Source organism: Bombyx mandarina, chromosome 02 (assembly GCF_030267445.1).
Source record: "Bombyx mandarina strain Sakado chromosome 02, ASM3026744v2".
Taxonomy (NCBI): domain Eukaryota; kingdom Metazoa; phylum Arthropoda; class Insecta; order Lepidoptera; family Bombycidae; genus Bombyx; species Bombyx mandarina.
The window spans coordinates 2,835,485-2,855,576 of record NC_143209.1 but is presented as its reverse complement, the minus strand read 5'-3'; the positions used below and the strand labels follow the sequence as shown (position 1 = coordinate 2,855,576).

At 38.3% G+C, this 20,092-nt stretch overlaps 1 protein-coding gene and 1 long non-coding RNA gene across 7 annotated transcripts in view; both read left to right on the top strand.

The window, feature by feature from the left end:
• The window catches only part of LOC114242014 (uncharacterized), a 29,856-nt gene extending 11,828 nt beyond the window's left edge, over window positions 1-18,028 (top strand). For 5 of the 6 annotated variants that reach the window (XM_028173032.2, XM_089735009.1, XM_089734986.1 and 2 more), the window contains 8 exons: window positions 6-282; window positions 1,350-1,403; window positions 1,965-2,039; window positions 2,172-2,360; window positions 3,075-3,162; window positions 4,776-5,092; window positions 8,135-8,581; window positions 9,056-18,028. In XM_028173032.2, the coding sequence (XP_028028833.2) occupies window positions 86-282; window positions 1,350-1,403; window positions 1,965-2,039; window positions 2,172-2,360; window positions 3,075-3,162; window positions 4,776-5,092; window positions 8,135-8,581; window positions 9,056-9,869 (2,181 nt within the window). In that variant the 5' untranslated portion in view covers window positions 6-85 and the 3' untranslated portion in view covers window positions 9,870-18,028. The remainder of the gene's footprint in view (window positions 1-5; window positions 283-1,349; window positions 1,404-1,964; window positions 2,040-2,171; window positions 2,361-3,074; window positions 3,163-4,775; window positions 5,093-8,134; window positions 8,582-9,055) is intronic. The other variant, XM_028173033.2, reaches the window with a different exon arrangement.
• Window positions 1-20,092, top strand: part of LOC149503394 (uncharacterized) — a 95,661-nt gene that overhangs the window by 5,059 nt on the left and 70,510 nt on the right. The gene's annotated exons all lie outside the window — the stretch shown is intronic.

The following is a 20,092-nucleotide window of genomic DNA, read 5'->3' as shown; positions in this document are numbered from 1 at the left end:
TACAGAGCTACGAAATACAGAACTAACAGCTAGCACCGACGGAGCATTGCCGTCACGCCACTACCGCGAAACGATCTTGGATTTTATGAACGACGAGACCCAACTAATTTTAGAGTACCCTCGTTTGACGAGCGAACGAGTTAATTACGTATGCAAGTTACTGTCGTCGTGTAATATGGATCGGACCGACGACCTCTGTGTGACCTTTCAGCGGGTATTGGAGACTTGTGTCCAGGACCACGACTACAACCTCACTGTTGCCACCAATGAAGACGAAACAAGGTTAGGTGGTTTTCAACACGTCATTTCGGATCCTCCCGATCCAATAACGGTGCTTTTAGGTACCTCAAGCACCGGTCACTGTTCTCGTCGTACCCGTCGCTTGCGACGAAGGGCTTGACGAGTAAATTCTCTCGGATCTTCTCAGCGGGTCGCTTTTACATATCCGGTGGTAGATTCTGCGAAGCACTGCTCTTGCTAGGATTCGTGTTAGCAACATCGTCAGGCTTGAGCCCTGTGACTCACCTACTAGTTAAGGTTACGCTGAAATAGCCTCTCAAGGCTATCAGCTTAGGTAAAAAAAAAGTGGTTTCTATGATACCAGACCGTATCTGCTTAGTTCCTTACCTTTGTTATTGAATTTATTTGGGAAATCTAATAATACAAAACGCAACCGTTATACTACACAACATGGACCTCATGTTTCAAGCACTTTTACTGGTGGCAGAATCTCTTGTGAGTCCGCATGAGTAGGTACCACCACTCTGCTTATTTCTGCCGTGAGGTAGTAATGCGGTCCGATTTGAAGAGTGGGGCAGCCGTTGTAACTATACTGAGACCTTAGAACTCATATCTCAAGGTGGGTGGCGTCATTTACGTTGTATGTGTCTATGGTAACCACCTAATACCAGGTGGGCCGTGAGCTCCTCCACAATCCTAAGCTGTAAAAAAAAAACTATATCGTATATTAAAGATAGGTGAACAAAAACCCAATAACTTTCCGTCATTAACACGATCAAAAAGTGAACAGAGAAAACAACCCGGCCATTATTAAATTAAAGTTGTTAAATAGCAACAAAACACAACAATAGCACATATATTATACACAAATCCATACTTTTTTTGACGTGATAAATAAATTGATGAACACCGGCTGCACGCACGAAAAAGTGTCACGTTCCGCCTGAACCTGAGCGTGCAAGCGAGAGCGCGAAACAAACGATAGAGAGGCACTATCGACCCAAGCGTTAATATATCGAAAAAAAAATATGTAATTTTCAATTAAGCCCCTTCCTTGTATTATACAAAATAATAATAATTCTTTGTTTAAATCTATTTAAATATTTCAGTTGCGCTGTTTTAGAGAAGATACCCAGGGCTGGAAAACGAAATGCTGAAGCTGAGTAAGTATGATTCATTACAATGTATTTGTGTTAGCGTTTTATTCGCTTGAAGTAATTATTAGGGACTACTTTATACAATCTGCTACGTACTATTAGTAAAATTATAATAATTAACGCTGGTTGGAGGGTAACGGTAAGCAGCGGCTTGGCTTTGCCCTTAGCACTGCTGACGTCCATGGGCGATGGCGACCATTCACCATCAAACAGTCCACGTCATTACGGTTCCTCCCGATCCATTAACGGTGCTTTTAGGTACCCTAAGCACCGGGCACCATTCTCGTCGAACCCGTCGCTTGCAACGAAGGGCTCAGCGAGTAAATTAACCCACAGATACAGCCCACTGAGTTTCTGGCCGGATCTTTTCAGTGGGTCGCGTTTCCGATCCGGTGGTAGATTCTGTGAAGCACGGCTCTTGCTAGGGCCAGTGTTAGCAACACTCCCGGATAGAGCCCCGTGAGCTCACCTACACGTCAAGAAGAAGCTGAAATAGCCTCTCAAGGCTATAAGCATCGGTAGAAAAAAAGTGTATTTCAGTTATGGCACTCTTGTAATAATTTTCAGGGTCTCAGATTCGTCGTCTAACAGTTGCGAAATGGATACCAGGAGTAGAGCTGAGGGAGAACCGGGCACGTCCGGGTATGAACTCACGTACAATAAACATTAGTCTAGATAGTAGAAAAGCATGAATTAATTGCTTTTGTATTAATTTTGTTTGGTTACCTCTTGCATGACACCATCCATATTTTTTTGTTTTGTTTAATTTTTCAGTACCCCCCAGACAGCGTCGGAGCTTTTATTGCCTTTAAAACGAATCGATTTCAAACTCGGCTCAAACAAATCGGACATTGACAGTGTCGGTGACAGTAAACCAGTCAAGCCGAAATATCGGCTGGGCAGGTGGCAGATAAAATTACTAAACGACATGTCCGTCCCGGTAAAGTGCAATAAGGCTTTGAAGTAAGTAGTTGTCCCGAAAAAATACGTTTCCATTGCTGCTCGGCTTAAACAAGGTCGTTCACCTCACTCCTAATTTTGCTTACCATTGCTTGTTATATTGAAAAAAATAATAATAATGCAATTTAATAATAATAAGAGTATTAATATAATCCTCCCCCTTAATTTTAATCTTAAGGTAATCCTTGGCAGAATTATATTGCTTTCATTGTCGCGGGCTTTTTATACTCATTACTTCTGTCAGCAAATCCCACCCTTCCTGGCTGAGCCTTTGCTCGCCCATCTGTCCTGGTGAAACTGGAAAGGCCTTCGGGCCAACAGTAATCTTTCAATCATTTAAAAAAAAACTCATTTACTTATAATGAAGAAGTCAGTAGACGTATTATCTATTTTAATAGTAGTAGTTTTATTTTTTCAAATGGAAAGGCAAAGGTGTCACACCATACAGCTTAATCTTTTATATATAGTTTTTTTTATTAAATATGATATTATGAAATGAAATGAAGCTGATTAATATGAAACATGGCATGGCATGAATTGAAATGAGATGAGATGATATGATATGGGATGAAATGTAATCTCAGTAAAATGGTGGTAGTTTACTGAGATTTTTTCAGTGTACTTTTTGGAGGATCCCGAAAAGTTACGTCCTACGGCTTTGATTCATTCTCCCACATTTGTGCACTTTCACAGATATTAAATAGTTATCTATTTTAGGATGATGGAAAATATGGGATGGGACGGTGGGGCCCTGGGAGCCAGGGGCAATGGGATAACAGAGCCATTGGTACCTCAGCTCAGAATGGTGAGTGCATCATGACCCCCGCAACACACCTAATAGGACATCATTAATTTGTTTACAATTTTATTTCATCAGTACTAACGTTAGTTCGACGTTCGAAATTCGACCATAATCATTGATGCCTAAAGGCTTAGTTTCAATTGATATTATATACATTTGATATGAGATTACGAAATTTTTTTTTTAGCTTAGATTGGTGAGTGCATCATGACCCTCGCAACACACCTGATTGGACATCATCGATTTATTTGTCATTTTGTTTCACCAATAATTTTTTTTCCTACCTATTCTGATAGCCTTGAAAGGCTATTTCAGCTTCTCCTTGACGGTGAGCTCACGGGGTTCAAACCGAAATGTTGCTAACACTGGCCCTAGCAAGAGCAGTGCTTCGCAGAATCTACCACCGGATCGGAAACGCGACCCACTGAGAAGATCCGGCGAGAAACTCAGTGGGCTGTATCTCTGGGTTAATTCTCTCGTCGAGCCCTTCGACGCAAGCGACTGGTTCGACGAGCAACGATTCAACAATGGCAAAAAGATCTCATCAGCATTCCGTAGACAGTAAATTGCCCCCATCCGGAAATTTCAGCACCGGCCCTGCAACGAACGTCAAACATGCGAATGTTGCCATTTGAAAAAAAAAAACTTTCACCGATTTAAATTTTTTATGTACTAGTGATCCCTCAGTGTTCGAAATTCGACTATAATTAATTGAAACTATAAGTTTGAACATTATTACGGTTCTATTGTCAAAGACTTCTATAATCACAGATTTCGCCTAGACTACAGTATAGACAAATAATCTATATATATATAAAAATGAAACCCGTTTTCCGTTGTCACGACATAACATGAAAACGGCTTGACCGATTTGGCTTATTTTGGTCTTTAATTATTTGTGGAAGTTCAGAGAAGGTTTAAAAGGTATAAAAATATGAAAATGCTCGGAATTAAATAAAAATAACAATTTTGTTTTTTCCTTTGATGTGTCCCCGTCGGACGAATTTCTTTTGTTTGTTTTAAGTTTATTTTATACAAAAGTTTAGGCCTTATAATTATCGATTGAGGCACTACGAAGTCTGCCTGATCAGCTAGTATTAAATACAAAACAATATTAATTTATTCTCAATTTGGCCACAGATTTTATACAATAACAAAAGTTTGACAATCAACAAAGAGTATAGGTGTTGTGTCAAATACATGATAGTGTGTGTAATGTCTTTTTTTATTGATTGAATGTATTTTTTATGCATAATTAAAAAATATACTATCATTCTGCACTCCTTCTCTATATTCTCTATAAGTGTGAGAAATATCTTTTACCGGTGGTAGGACATCTTGTGAGTCCGCACGGGTAGGCACCACCACCCTGACTATTTCTGCCGTGAAGCAGTAATGCGTTTCGGTTTGAAGGGCGGTGCAGCCGTTATATTGTGAAACTGAGACTTAGAACTTATATCTCAAGGTGGGTGGCTCATTTACGTTGTAGATGTCTGAGCTCGTCCGCCCATCTAAGCAATAAAAAAAACCATATAATCCTCCGTCCGCGCAATTTTCGTAAAAAGGGCTACAAATTTTTAGCTTCACGTATTAATGTATAGATTCACGTATTCCAGGCATCAGGCACCGGCTTAGGGCACACGCCGTCCACATCTCGACCCGAACCCGCGACCAAGTCCGCCTTCAGACAGGACCAGCTAAACCTAATCCTGTACCTCCTGATTAATAATTTGGACGAAACGAAAGCTCACTACAAGAGGCAGCTGAAGAAGAAGGAGATGAGCTTCATCGATCACGCCCTGACAGCTGTCAATAACAGGGTCAAGTTCAATCTGTCGCAGCCGGAGGAGACGGGTCAGATGTTGAAGATTCTCGATCAGTTGGTCGGTGTGCCCTGCGTGCGGTTTGTGGCTTTCGTCTCTAAAGACAGAAAGTGAGTGCATAATGTGATGTTAACTGGTTTTTTTTTTTCTAGGATTTTATGACCTGGTAACTAAGACTTTTAAGTCATGTCTTATTTTAATTTATATTTTTGTTGTTATGAAAAATGATAATATGAAGTGAAATTCAATGAAATGAGATGAGATGATATGGGATGAAATATAATCTCAGTAAAATGGTGGTCATTTACTGAGACTTTTTCATTGGACTTTTTGGAGGATCCCGAGAAGTGACTTTTTTTTTTTTTTTTTTTTTATGATTGAAACTTTACTGGTGGCCCGAAGGCCTTTCCAGTTTCACTAGGACAGGTGGGCGAGCAAAGGCTCAGCCAAGAGGGGTGGGATTTGCTAACAACTGCCCGAGCGCCTCCGAAGGAGACCTAACAACTCAAGAGCAATTGTTTCGCGAATGAATCTACTACCGGATCGGAATCGCGACCCGCTGAGAAGATCCGGTGAGAAACTCAGCGGGCTGATGCATGGGTTAGGTTGCACGTCGACCTCTTTGTCGAGTTCGACGAGTACGGTTACCGGGGTCCCTAAGCCTGCCCCTAGTATTAGAGCTGAAGGCATCTAATGCAAAGGTTATTGGATCTGATGGATCCGTAAGGACGTGTCTAGGGCGTCGACGGTGACTGGCTCCTGCATGATCAGGATTCGGGGAGTAGTCAGCGGCGGCAACGATAAGGCGATTGTCATGACGCATAGCCTTATCGAAGTATCGTTCCGACGCTGACTTCATGTATTTCCGAATTGATTCGAGGCCCAGGTCGTCGTGTAGGTCAACGTTCCTCACGAACCACGGAGCCCCGACAGCTAACCTGCAAAAGCGGGATTGTAGGGATTGGAGGGTGTCTATGTGTGTGCGGGCCGCGTGAGCGAACACCACACTCGCGTAAGTCATGACGGGCCTTATGCAAGTTTTGTAAAGTGTCACCTTGTTCCGAAGGGACATTTTACTCCGCTTACAGATCATGGGGTAGAGTCTACCGAGAATAAACGCGGCACGGTCACGGACTGATTTTATATGCGGGCGGAATGTCATCGATGCATCCAGGGTAACGCCCAGGTACTTGACCTTCCTGGCCCAGGGTATGGGTTGTCTAAAGAGAGTAATCGGGGGTGTGAGATTCCTCCTCCTAATCCGGGAGGAAATCCGTGTGGAGCTTCCCCTCTGAAATAGCACCGCAGTACTTTTCGCTGGGTTGATGTCTATGCGCCATTTTCGGAACCACTGTCCTAGGGCTAGGGCTGCGCTCTGAAGCTTCTTCGCGATTAGGGACTTATTTCTACTAGAATAGTAAACAGTCGTGTCGTCGGCGAATAAAGCTAAATGGGTCGGCGGCGACCGGGGAATATCGTTGACGAATAAGCTAAATAGGAGGGGTGAGAGGACAGAGCCTTGCGGGACTCCAGCTGTGAGAGGTCGTGGGGAGGAGCGGGTTCCCTCGACTCGATATCGAAAAGAGCGGTTCGACAAGAAGTCCCATATGATGAGCACGAGACTATCCGGCACGCCCATGTTGAATAGTTTGAAAATCAAACCATTGTGCCAGACTTTGTCGAACGCTTTTGCGACGTCGAAGAAGAGAGCTCCCGTGTATAACGGTTTTGGTCGATTAAGCCCCACAAGAATGTACTCCGTGAGGCGGTGCACCTGTTGAACGCATGAGTGCTTTGTACGGAATCCGAATTGTTCATCGATGAGAATGCCCTTGGATGAGACGAAGTCTCTGAGGCGTTTGTAGAGCAGACGCTCATACAGTTTGCCTAGAGACATGAGGAGGCTAATCGGGCGGTAGCTCGTCGGATGATTTTTTGGTTTACCGGGTTTATGTATGCCGATAACGTCCGCTTCTTTCCACACCGCGGGAAAGATACAGTTCGCCATAGCGGCATTGAAAATAGATGCCAACATCACGATGAGTTGGACGGGTAGAAGTTTAATAACGCGGTTAGATATACCGTCGGAACCGGGAGCCTTGCGAGGACGTAGGTCTTTGATCAAGTCTTTAACTTCTATCGGGGTGAGAAGTGACGTCCAGCGGCTTTGTTTCATTTTCCCACATTTGTGCACTTTCACAGATATTAAACAGTTAATAAACCACACATTTAAACCTGAAGATTATTACACATTTAAACCTGAAGAAACACTAAATAGACAAAATAAAACAAATCACACAACTTCACTCCTCGCGTTCCCGCCAAAAAGTCCTGTTAACTCGTAGAATTCGTTCGGTACAGATTATCTATTATACAGGGTTGCCAGGAATAGATGTGTGCCTCAATCGATAAATAAAAGACCTATACTTTTGTATAAAATAAACTTAAGACAAACAAAAGGAATCCGTCCGACGGGGGACACATTTTATGGAAAACAAGATTGTTATTTTTATTTAATTCCGAGCATTTTCATATTTATCTACCTTTTAAACTTTCTCTGGACTTCCATAAATAATTCAAGACCAAAATTAGCCAAATCCGTCCAGCCGTTCTCGAGTTTTAGCAAGACTAACGAACAGTTTCAGAAGTTTTGAAGTCGTCGTGGCCTAACGGATAAGACATCCGGTGCATTCGTGTTGAGCGATGCACCGATGTTCGAATCTCAGGCGGGTACCAATTTTTCTAATGAAATACGTACTCAACAAATGTTCACGATTGACTTCCACGGTGAAGGAATAACATCGTGTAATAAAAATCAAACCCGCAAAATTATAATTTTCGTAATTACTGGTGGTAGGACCTCATGTGAGTCCGCGCGGGTGGGTACCACCGCCCTGCCTATTTCTGCCGTGAAGCAGTGATGCGTTTCGGTTTGAAGGGTGGGGCAGCCGTTGTAACTATACTGAGACCTTGGAACTTATATCTCAAGGTGGGTGGCGCATATGCGTTGTGGATGTCTATGGGCTCCAGTAACCGCTTAACACCAGGTGGGCTGTGAGCTCGTCCACCCATCTAAGCAATAAAAAAAAAAAAAAAAAGCAATTCATTTTTATGTATATAGATAAATGGAAGTTTTTTTGCTTCCTTTACAGGCAACTCAAAATTAAAAAGATCACTAAAACACATTCCTACGACGAGAAGATAAGTAAATCTATGATAAAGGACATCGCCGATACCATAATATCCGGCGAGCATACCGACTCGCGCGTTACCAGCGATGTTTACAAGAAGATCTTGGATAGACTGATCCTGCCGTACGGCCCGAGTTTCTACCCGAAGAAAACGATAAACGAGTTATCATTCAAAACTACCATTTTGGTAGAAATAATGCAGTTCGCGAGGAGTTCGGTTATCGAGCGCTCGTTAAACTTCGAATCGACTTTGACTCGGTCCGAGAGAGCGTTTGTGAGTCAAGCCGTGCTACAGTTGAACAAACGAAGCGGGTCCTTGAAGGATTCCTTCCTGCGGCTCGTGTATACAGCGACGCAGGAGTGCGTCGGGAAGCTGTATTTAGACACCGTCCTCTCCGACAGTAACTAGTGAGTGTTTTGTTTATATCAACTTAAGTTTTTAAACCGGTCTTACATCGTTAGTGATGTCCATGGACATCATTGTCGCCGGCGCTGAGACGGTGCATTGACCTTCAGTACGCCCGAATCCGTGGTAGCTAAATAGGCAACATTAATAGATAAAATTAAAATTAAATAAAATATCTTTCTAAGCACTAGTTAATTTTGTGGATAGTTTATCTGTAATAATAGATGTTGCCATTAATAAGAATATCTCTTTGCAAACTGGTATCACCTTTATAATTGACTGGTACCGTTAAAATTGAGGATTTGAATTTGGAACATCTGCTTATCTCTTTCGCTCGCACGTGTTACATTAGCTGTGACGTCACAAAAGTTTTAAAGTCCCGTTTTCACTCAGATTTCGGATATGATAACGACTGGAAAACGTTTTTTTTATTCCATTATATTAAATCTGATGTCCACGTTATTTTATTCGTACAGCACCGTGGTCCTGCGCAAGATAAACAGGACCTTATTCAATGCCAACGAGAAACGTCTTTGTGAATTCAAGAAGGATAACAAGGCAATATACAGGAATCACGCTATTGCCTACGATCCTATATTCGGAGAGCGTGACGAATCTGACAGTGTCGAGGAGGACGTGGGAGACTCCGAAAACCCTGATGCAGCCGAAGACGCTTCGTACGAAGCGAATGCGTCCGCTTCCGTAGCCGTAGCTCCGAATCCGGCAACACCGAGCCCGTCCCGCCCCAAAGGGAAAAAACGCAAAAACTACCAAAAAGTGTTGCTGTTGCCGAAAAATCATCCGGACGAGGTCCTCGATAACGGTTTCCTGCTCAAAATACATTCGGTGCTTGCCTCGAGGCCTACGGATTTGGACGATCAAGGCCTGAAATGCCACGGCATTTATAACGGCGGTTTGGTTCTGTGTTGCCACAGCGAAAACGGCTACTATTGGCTCAGGGAGGCCTGTGACGCGAACGATATATCGGTGTCGGACGTGAAACGCGTCTCGACTGATAATAATATAAAAATGTCGTTGAAAATACACGTCGATAAAATGGTTAATTTGGATGTGGATTGCGCGTGCGGTCTGCTAAGATCCTTGACCGCGCACAATAAGGGTTTGCGCTCCAAGCGATGGTCCGTGGTCGGAAGACAGCAATCCTACGAATTTAACTTCGTCCTGTTGACAATCGAGATAGACGTGAAATCGTTCAATTACCTACTAAATTCGGGATTCGTTTTGAACGCTGGCAATTATACGTACGAATTTAGTTATCTGTGCGATTGAATGTTGTAGTAGAAAAAAAAAATGAAAAAAATAATTGAAAAAAAATAATAATTTATGTATATATAGTTTTTCGAACGTATTATTAAGATTAATGTAGTGGTTATTGAATGTTTAGAATTATCTGCCGTCTATTATAAATTAGTATGAATATTTGTAGGTCATAAAAACATGGAGATATGATCGATTGATGTTGATAATAATAATTATTAATGTTCTTAATTTTATAAGCTATAATATTGGCACTACTGTTTTACTGATACGATCGTCATGTTGGCACTACTTTATTCTTGGCTACAATAAATTACTGGCATGATCTGGGTGAAATAAAAAAATAAAATAGGAACGATTGAAGAATGAGTTGGATTGTAACTTCATAATAAAATATCTCTTTTGTTTTTGTGATCTAAGTCTTGTTTACAAGGGTCCTTCCTTCGATACGATAATTTTGACATAATAATATGTCGACATAACAAGTGTAGGTTTCGTCATTTACACATGACGACGTTAGAGCCATATTCCAACATTTGATACCGTAATGATTCTAGCGCGATTATTATTTTTCGTCAATTTAAAACGAGAATTTTAAAAATGAAAACATCAAATAACCGCTGTGCACTTTTTGTTGTGGCTTGATATCGGCTACTCAATCGGAACCGATATATCGTGTCGGCTGATATAAAAACGCTTTTAATCCTTCAAGATTCAATAACAAACCGGATTGAAAAGTTTAGTTTTCAGAACGAACTCTAATACGAATTTTAGATCAATAATTAAAAATTTACGAAAAATAAAACCCAAAGATAATTTCTACAGTTGAAAATTACTTATTAAGCAGCATTATATATTGCGATATATATATATTTTTTAAATACCGAAAAGCAACGTTTACATAAAAGAAAAAGATCTTGTAATCATATTATTTTTCAATACCTAATCTAAATATATTTCAATATTAAGAAGAAAGAAAAGATCCTAAATTCATGATTTCTGTATTTTTGTAAATGAAACTGGTCATACTTCAGTATAAATACGTAAAAAAATCGAGAGACAACAATATAATTACTAAATAATTTAGATATTTCACTTAAATTTAAATCCTTGGTACTAAAGCGAAAGTAACTACATTTAATACTTTTTCTAAATTTTACCAGCTCCGAAAGCACGGTCCTTTAAACTACTTTAGAACGAAAATGGAAAAGCATAAGTAGTTAACATGTATATATTTATATATATATATATGTATTAAAACAACAGTGTCTTTTCTCGGCTTTAACTTTCTTAATTGTATTTTTTATTTATTTATGGAGTTACAGGGATGCTGTTAACGTCTAGGGAGACTAAAATAAAAACAAAACGAGTGATAAACGTAGAGGATAAGGGCTTATGAGGGTTGAAAAAAAAGTAAAGTATTGCCAGATGTTAAAATTCTATTGGTAGAAAAGTAAAAAAAAAAAACGGTAACTAAGTAAATGTTATTTAATTTTTAGGATTTTTTTTATTGATAATCAAAAGTAGTGTTGTTGTTTTTTTACGTAAATTATTTCAAAAATAATTTTTGTACCTTTTTTTTTCTTTTAGTAATTAAATACTTGTTTCGAAATTCGAATGTTAAAGCTAACTATACGCGTGGCGACAATGATTTTCTTCAATATCACTGATAGCACTGTGGCAAAAAAAGCAGGACGTGTGCTACCCACCTTATTTTTAACACACGATGACGTCACTATTGAATGAACTAGTAAAAGTACTAGTAAAAAAAGCTCGGAGCTTAAATTTCTAAATGACGTCCATACGTGAGAACTTGAAAGTCTTGTCGCCGTGCTTTGGAAAACAAGTGCCAAACGTATTCGTCGAAATTACGACGTAAAAAAATAACGATTTTAAACGGTAGCCAGTATGTATATAGTCTGTATTCATTAGGTATATAACCGATATATGTACATATAGCGTTCGTTTTAAGAAAAAAAGGTAAAAATAAAAAATAAAAGTGGTAACACCCAAAAACATCGATACCGTGGTCGACTCTATTCGTATCGAAAATACGGTTCATAATCTTTTGATCGCAGTGTAAGATCGAAACGATAAAAAAAAGATTAAGTCGATTACCATACTAAAACTAAAGAGTTTTTAATTCGTTAGTCACGGATCGAAAACCCTAAATTTCGTCAATGCGCATCACTAACTTCGATTCAACATGGTATGTGTATTATCTACACTAAGTATTTACGTAAGAAGTATTCAAATTCGTTTTAGTGTTAGTGAAGGGTCTGTGAAAATTAAAAAAAAAAACATTGACAAGTGTCCGTATTGATTCCGTATTCGAATATAGTAAACTAATCTATACTCGGGGTTGCCACGCACAAAAAAAAATGTAGTTTTTAAGTCAGTGTATTAGGTATACGTTGAGCATTCGAATTTTAAATGCAGTCAAGATATTAAGCGAAACGTTCACTTAACGATACCGGATTTAATATTAACATCGGCTATCGAAAAGACTGTGTTGTACGCTTAATTATTTCATATTGAAATATATATATATGCGTGTTATATATTAATAAGTGTAAATTTAACTTTAAATAAAGCTGTTTGTATTCAATAAGGGCTATCATCTAAATACACTGTGTATTGAAGTTATTAAGAGACAATGAAAATCAATAAATTTTATTTTAAGGAGTATTGCGCTAAATGGACTGCTGATTTAAAATATCCAGTCTTGTGCGACTATTGAATACAGACAGCTGTTCGAGCAATGAGTTGTGAGCTATTTATTTATATATATATATATATATATATATATATATATATATATATATATATATATAAATTGTGTACATAATGCATGTATATTTTATATACGGCCTAATCTACGGCCAGTGCCATATCTCGTGTTCCGTGCTCCTTGAGTTTGACTTTTGACGGACGTTTTGCGGTCGTGGCCCGGAAGTGACCCGACTTATCATTCACGGGATCGCTACGGCATGACCGGGGGCCCTAGTACCGTCTTTAGAAATACTTCAGTGCGCTTAGTGCGAGTTTTTTAACGTTCTCGATAGCGTAAAAGTTAACTCATATTTGTATGGATTTGGAATGTTCCCCTACGTTTGCCGCTAGGGGCGCTGTTCCAACTGCATACAAATTTGAGTTACGAGAACGTTAAAAAACTCACACTAAGCACACTGAAAGAATAAAATGAAGAGTCTCTGGAACATTCTGTAAGTAGTTATTATATATTGACGTTGTCAATAACTTGAACGAAAAGGAAGTATCAAGGTAGCTTCCTGATTGTATATGGTGGTTGTGAATGCTATTTGATGGTGAAACTAATTAGATTTGGACAGTTTTGCCAAGGCATTGATTTGCCGGTCAACGTATTAAAAATGTGAGTGGAGTTTTTAGGAGTGACCGCTATGTGACGCGGTATTTTTAAGCTCTTAACAGAGCAGTGGTCGGTTATTATTGTCCACGAAATGACCAGCCAATATTGGGCCAATGTGCTGGCTGACACGATTGTTGGCATATTTGTCGGGTCCTTTTGTCGTAATCGTTTTGATTATGTACATAATAATGTGTTTGTTTATAGACTAATTATCTACTAATAATAAGGGATAATATATTTCGTAGGAAAAATTCCACGCTTGATATTACGTTCGTAAGGCGAGTAATGATGGTCGCGCGGTCTTGCAATATGGCAAAGTGTAACCGCTGTTAGTTTTTCTACGAGTCACTTTAGATTCATTCGCGAAGCAGTTGCCCTTCAGTTGTTAGGTCTCCTTTGGAGGCGCTCGGGCGGATATTAACAAATCCAATCTCCTGGCTGAGCCTTTGCTTGCCCACCTGTCCTGGTGAAACTGGAAAGGCCTCCAGGCCACCAGTAGTACTTGATAAAAAAGTCATTTATGTCGCCTTATGAACGTAGATTAAAACGCTTGTTGACTGGAACCGAAACATAATATCTATTATTGAGTATTCTAGAAACCATAAACAACTCAATAGGTGCATTAAAACTTAGCCTTGATTTGATCATAAACAGTAGAAGCCCAGAAATTTGAGCTCAGTCGTCACATCGATATGTTCCGGTTCGTCTTGGTGAGTGTCGACGCTTATTAGAATAGTCATTGATAGACACGAGATCATAATATTTTTACAGTACTAGGATCATGAAAATATCATTAAATATCACCTAGTCTACATTACTGATCGCCTAAGAATAGTTTCTTTCGGATCACAAGTACAAAATCCGGATTTAGGGTACTTGTAATATCAACAACAAATATATCAACTAATATATGACGAATTCGAATTAAAAAGAGTATTTTCTTAATTAGCCACACACGGTCCATGTACGTCGATATATGAGCACTTTAAAGATAGAGATGGAAGCCATTACTACAAGTCGTCTGGTTTGTTAACAATTGTGCTTAGATTAAAACAATTAGTGTCTGCTTTTTTTATTGCTTAGATGGGTGGACGAGCTCATAGTCCACCTGGTGTGGTTACTGGAGCCCATAGACATCTACAACGTAAATGCGCCACCCATCTTGAGATCTAAGTTCTAGGTCTCAGTATAGTTACAACAGCTGCCCCACCCTTCAAACCGAAACGCATTACTGCTTCACAGCAGAAGTAGGCAGGGTGGTGTCATCTACCCGTACGTGTAAAATTAAAGTTAGCTTGTGATCGCGTTTGAGCTTATGCATTTTTCATTCATACCCTCATCAGAATATCACGCGCGTTTTTTTTTTTTTTTATTGCCCTTGTAGGGAGAAGAGCATACGGCCCACCTGATGGTGAGTGGTTACCGTTGCCCATGGACTTCAGCAATGCCAGGGGCAGAGCCAAGCCGCTGTACCACGGTGAAGGTCCTTTTTTTATTGCCTTTGTAGGCAGTCGAGCATACGGTCCATCGGATGGTAAGTGGTTACCGTCGCTAATGGAAGTCAGCAATGCCAGGGGCACAGCCAAGTCGCCGCCTACCATTGAGCATCATAGTGCTCCGAAAACACCGTGGAGGGACAGTCTGGATCAAAAGCAATAGGTTGGTACTTTGAGATTAAGCCACGAAGTCGTCGTGGCCTAAAGGATAAGGCGTCTGGTGCATTCGCGTACCAAATTTTCTAATGGAATACGTACTCAACAAATGTTCACGATTGACTTCTTGAATTGAGCATATAGACGTGAAAATGTGAATGCCGCCATCCATCGTAAGACTCGGGGTTTATCTCTCAATGTAAATCTATATTAAATTATTGTACTTAGATGCATGCCTTGCTTTGAAACGGCGTATACGGCTCGTGTGTAGCCAACCTAACTCTAGTCTTTAGCACTAATTTCAGACCACAAAATATCGTCTATTAAATACTAGGTATTAAATACTAAGATATTTTTTACAAACAATATTACGTATTACTCAACGAAAAAAAACTAAATTTTAGGTCATCTCCGAGCAGAGCACCGACGTTGTTGGAAGTACAAAAAAATAAAAAAAGATTTCATTAAAAAAAAAGCTTTCTCTGTCTATCAATGAAAATGTATTAGGTTAAGGTCCCTTAGTCGATGTTGTCTAAGATCGCTTATATTAGTTTGTACGACTATTGTATTTTAATTCCATTATATATGTATTATTAACCTCTGAATTACCGACAATTTTCTTGATTCAATCTCTAGCTGTAACCACGGGAGCACGACCCTAGTTAGATAAACTTCGCCAAGCCCGCTGACTTAAAATGATCTTATACTATCGCCACGCTATCAAGGCCGTTTTGACATTACAATAGTGCTGTGAAATGACAATTTGTTCTCGAAAAAAATAATAATAATAATATAATATTTACTAAAAATCACGCCACGTTAACTGGTCACGTGGTAAGTTATTTCATAACCCTGGAAAAGGCATTTTTATATTTATCATACAAATATCCTCCCTTGGCGGGATTCGAACCCGCGACCCCCTTGTGTAGTGACCATGTCACTTACCACTAAACCAGACGGCCGTTATAATGAAATCTATAAGTTTTTATTGCACGCAGTACCTGATTAAAAAGGCTTAATAAAAGAAAAATATGAATGCTTACTTAATATACTTGAACGATCTGAATATTGGAATGAAAATGAATAGGTATACATACTTTATATGCACACAAGAAACAAATTAATACAAAAATAGGTCAAAAAAAGGTGCCACAATATGTATTTAATGCCAGCGTTCCTATGTGATGATCGTATTAAAATTACATTTTTTTAAATTATGAATTTCGATAAATAAATGCAGAGCTATGTGGTAAATGAGTACACCAATAATTATTATAATGTTATAAAAAAAAATTGTTCGCGGGACGCTAATATATAATAGTTTAGAAATCAATGTAATAAATTACAAATTTTGTGTCCTAAAATAATACATTCGATAAATTTTATGAATAACTGCACATCACTATTGGCAATAAAGAACAGTAATTTTCTCCTTCAAATGTAATTAGGTACTATTAAAACAAAACTTCATGAGTGGACAAACGTCAAAATTGCCATCATAGCGTGTCGGTAGTGTAGTGTACAAGATTAGCGTGCACCGTATACTTTATCGAATTTTGACAGTATGATCGAAAAAGGTTTAATGTTATGACACCGTTAATTTCATTGCCTACCAAAACGATAAATGTCACTGAATCAGTAGCCAGTATTAGAAAATCAATAATGGAGATCCTGGATCCTCACCCTTCCTATCTGAGCCTTTGCTCGCACAGCTGCCCTGTTGAAACTGGAGAGACCTTCGGGCCAGCAGTAATTCTTCTAACATAAAAAAAGCACACTGCCGTAGCGAAAGGGTTAACTTTACATAATTCTGATTAACACAAAGCCTGCTCCCTATGCATGAAATAAGTTTTTAAGTTATTGCAAAGCTTTTATCGCGGGCTTTGAGCGCGGCGACCGAATCAAGAAATTCTGTAAGGAAAATAAAACTTAACATCCCCACTCCGCCTACCACGTAGCTCGCGTTCAACACATTCACACGTTGCGCTTGTGTAGTGTTTGTGAATAAGTACGCGGCGTGACGTCGCACTGCATGCGCATCATGAAAAGTCTGCCCATCTCTCTCTCTCGCGCGGTCTAGCTTATGAGTGTGAAGGGGACAGTTAATGTTTTGCTTTTATTAATGTTTATAAATATAGCGTGATCTTATTCTATTAATGTTTTAATATTAAATTATTATTGCCTAATTACAATTGCATAAGTTGATAAAAAAAATGTTATTCAATAGCTTTACAGCGGCAGTCCCCAAGTTCCACACGTGTTTTTCTTTATCGTAAAAAATTAGCGATGGGCATGGTCATTAACGCTAAATCTATGTGTTTTTTGACCGATTTCAAAAATGTGGCGTATGTTTATTTACAGGTTTTTCCGGCTGTGATTTTATTTAGTGTTTAGATTCATCTTATTTTATGGATTGTTTATTCAGTAACATTTGATTTATAATAATAATAAGCGCGCAAATTAATACGTAAGATAAAGTTGCTTGCACGAAGTCTCCAGAAAAAAATTACTTGGGGTACAAAGTTCCGTGATTATTTTTGTCTATATTCATGGCTACAGTTAAATATCCCCGTTATATTCCCCACATTTTAAGGCCTAATCAATAAGTAATATTTTAAGTTAATAAGTTATCATCAGTAGATATTGTAAAAATTCTTTGTATTATTATAATAATTGTTCTCTTCGAAAACTACGCTCCAGTTTTTAAAACTATATTCAACCCGCCATATTTTTTTCGACCCAGACTGACATTTTGGAAAATAGTCTCATTACGTCACGAACCCCCGGAGGGGTCGGTCGCGCGTTGTTCCAAAAACGTTTTCATTACGACTACCATTCTGGCGAACAGGGTTATGTATTCATGAAAAGACTTCCCGTTTCAACATATGAGTTTCGTTTTTTTTTATATATTATACATATATATTGTAATCCACGTCCCTCCATTGTAAATACAATAAGTTGTTAATTATAATTAGTTTTTAATTAGAAATTATTTTATTCCTAAAAAAAAAACAATATTTTTGATCAATGTATACCTTTGTATGTAAATATAATTAGGATTCTTTTTACTAATTACGAAGAACAGTTCCTCCAGTTTTATGCTCAATTTTTACGATGACACATTGAACATATCATTATTTTTTTATTCCGACGTCCAGCAATGAAAACCCAATTTTTTTTTATTGCTTATGTGGGTGTAAGAGCTTACCACAGCCCACCTGGTACTAAGTGGTTACTGGAGCCCATAGACAACTACAACGTAAATGCGCCACCCACCTTGAGATATAAGTTCTAAGATTTCAGTATAGTTACAACGGGTGCCCCGCCCTTCAAACCGAAGCGCTTCTGCATTACTGCTTCACGGCAGAAATAGACAGGGTGGTGGTACCTACCCGTGCGGACTCACAAGAGGTCCTACCACCAGTAAAATTTAATATTAATTAATTTTAATAAGAATTAATATTAAATTAATATTCGAAATTTTTACCATCAACTCATTGGGTTAGATAATAAAAATCAAGCAAGCGTCGCTACTGGCTGGATAATGTAAGTGCATTCGGGTAGGTACCACAATCCTGCTTATTTTAATGACAATAATATGTCAAATGCGGATTGTCAAAATACAAAGGCGAGGCGTGAAAGACTGTTTGATATAAGCGACATTTTTGCAACTTTGCAGGATTTAAAGTTTAAAATTTGGAAAAAAAATGTTATAACAAAAAATATCTTCAGCTACTTGAATAGGGTAAATTTTATTGAAGTTTAATTAAAAACATCGAATTTTGTTTACTAATACATTTAGTATTATTTAAAAACATAATAATATACCTTTAATCACAAAGGTTGCGTATTAAAAAAAATGTCACTTAAACCTAAAATAGTTTTTCACTCCTCGAAGAGGCTTAGATTGGCGACGATGATGTGTCCAATTAATTATATTCTTTGGTACATATTTGTACCCACATAAAACACATAGTATGTGGACATTACAAAACTGTTATTACTACCAAAGAAACAAGCAATTATTATTTTGTACAAATTTTAATACACCAAAACATGTAAAAGTAAAAATTTATTTCGAATTATAAATTCACAGAGCAGCGGGACCTTCCGAATATGATTCAAATTACGTCTTAAATTATCTAAATAACATGAAAACATCTAAAATTCACGTTTGGTGACGCGGTAATCCAGAGGTCATTTCTCAAAGAAACAGTGAATAGCCGCGAAAATTAAACGTGTTTTTTTTTTGTCGATCCTTCTAGAAAGAGGCAAGAAGGTTGCATAGGACGCGGTAGCGTGTCGTTTCGATACGTCACCCCGCACTAGTGAAGGTCATTCAAATGAAATCAAATCAAAAAATTTTTATTCAACATAAATGAAAGCACATACTTGTTGAACGTCAAAAGAACTACTTACCGTCAGTTCACAAAAACTAGCCTCCGTCCTGAGAAGAATTGGCAAGAAACTCAACGGGCATGTCTTTTTTTTGAAATATTAGATTAAAAAAAAATATTAGGTTTTTTTTAAATATTCATTTTTACAATGAGTATTTTATAACGTAACAATTATTACAATATTGAAATTCCCGGAGCGAGCAACTCATTCCCACTGCGCTTTGACCGCCTAAAAGTGAGTAAGTTGAAAACGTTTACATCTAAACACAAAAAAAACAGACCACCTGTGCCAATTTTAATGTAAAAAAATATATTCGATTGATGTACTTAATTGAAAAAAAACTTGTGGTTTAAAACTTGTTTAAACAAGCAAAAACACTTATATAGCAAATCCTACTAACAACTTGTTTTGATTTTTTTATTATGTTGATATCGGTCGAGATATTACAGCGAAGTTATAAAGTTAATAAATGTCATCGTTCATAAACGCGTTTGGAAATTGTCAAGTCAATCAGTGGTTGTATTGAAGCCTGAAATTGTCGTTCAGAGCTTCCGTTACAAAGACACATAAGTACATATCAAACTAAGAAAAAAATCGCCGTGAATTTTAGATGATTTTTCAAAACTATGAATTAAGTCATCATTTACAACCATTAAGATTAATTTCATTATAAATATTGTTATTTGTCGAGGTCCAAAATGGCGCCTTTGAAACTGATGGAGCAATAGGTTTAAAAGAAACAGCAAAATATCAGTCAGGCGCATTATAATTATTTCACTCCCATCGTACACAAATAA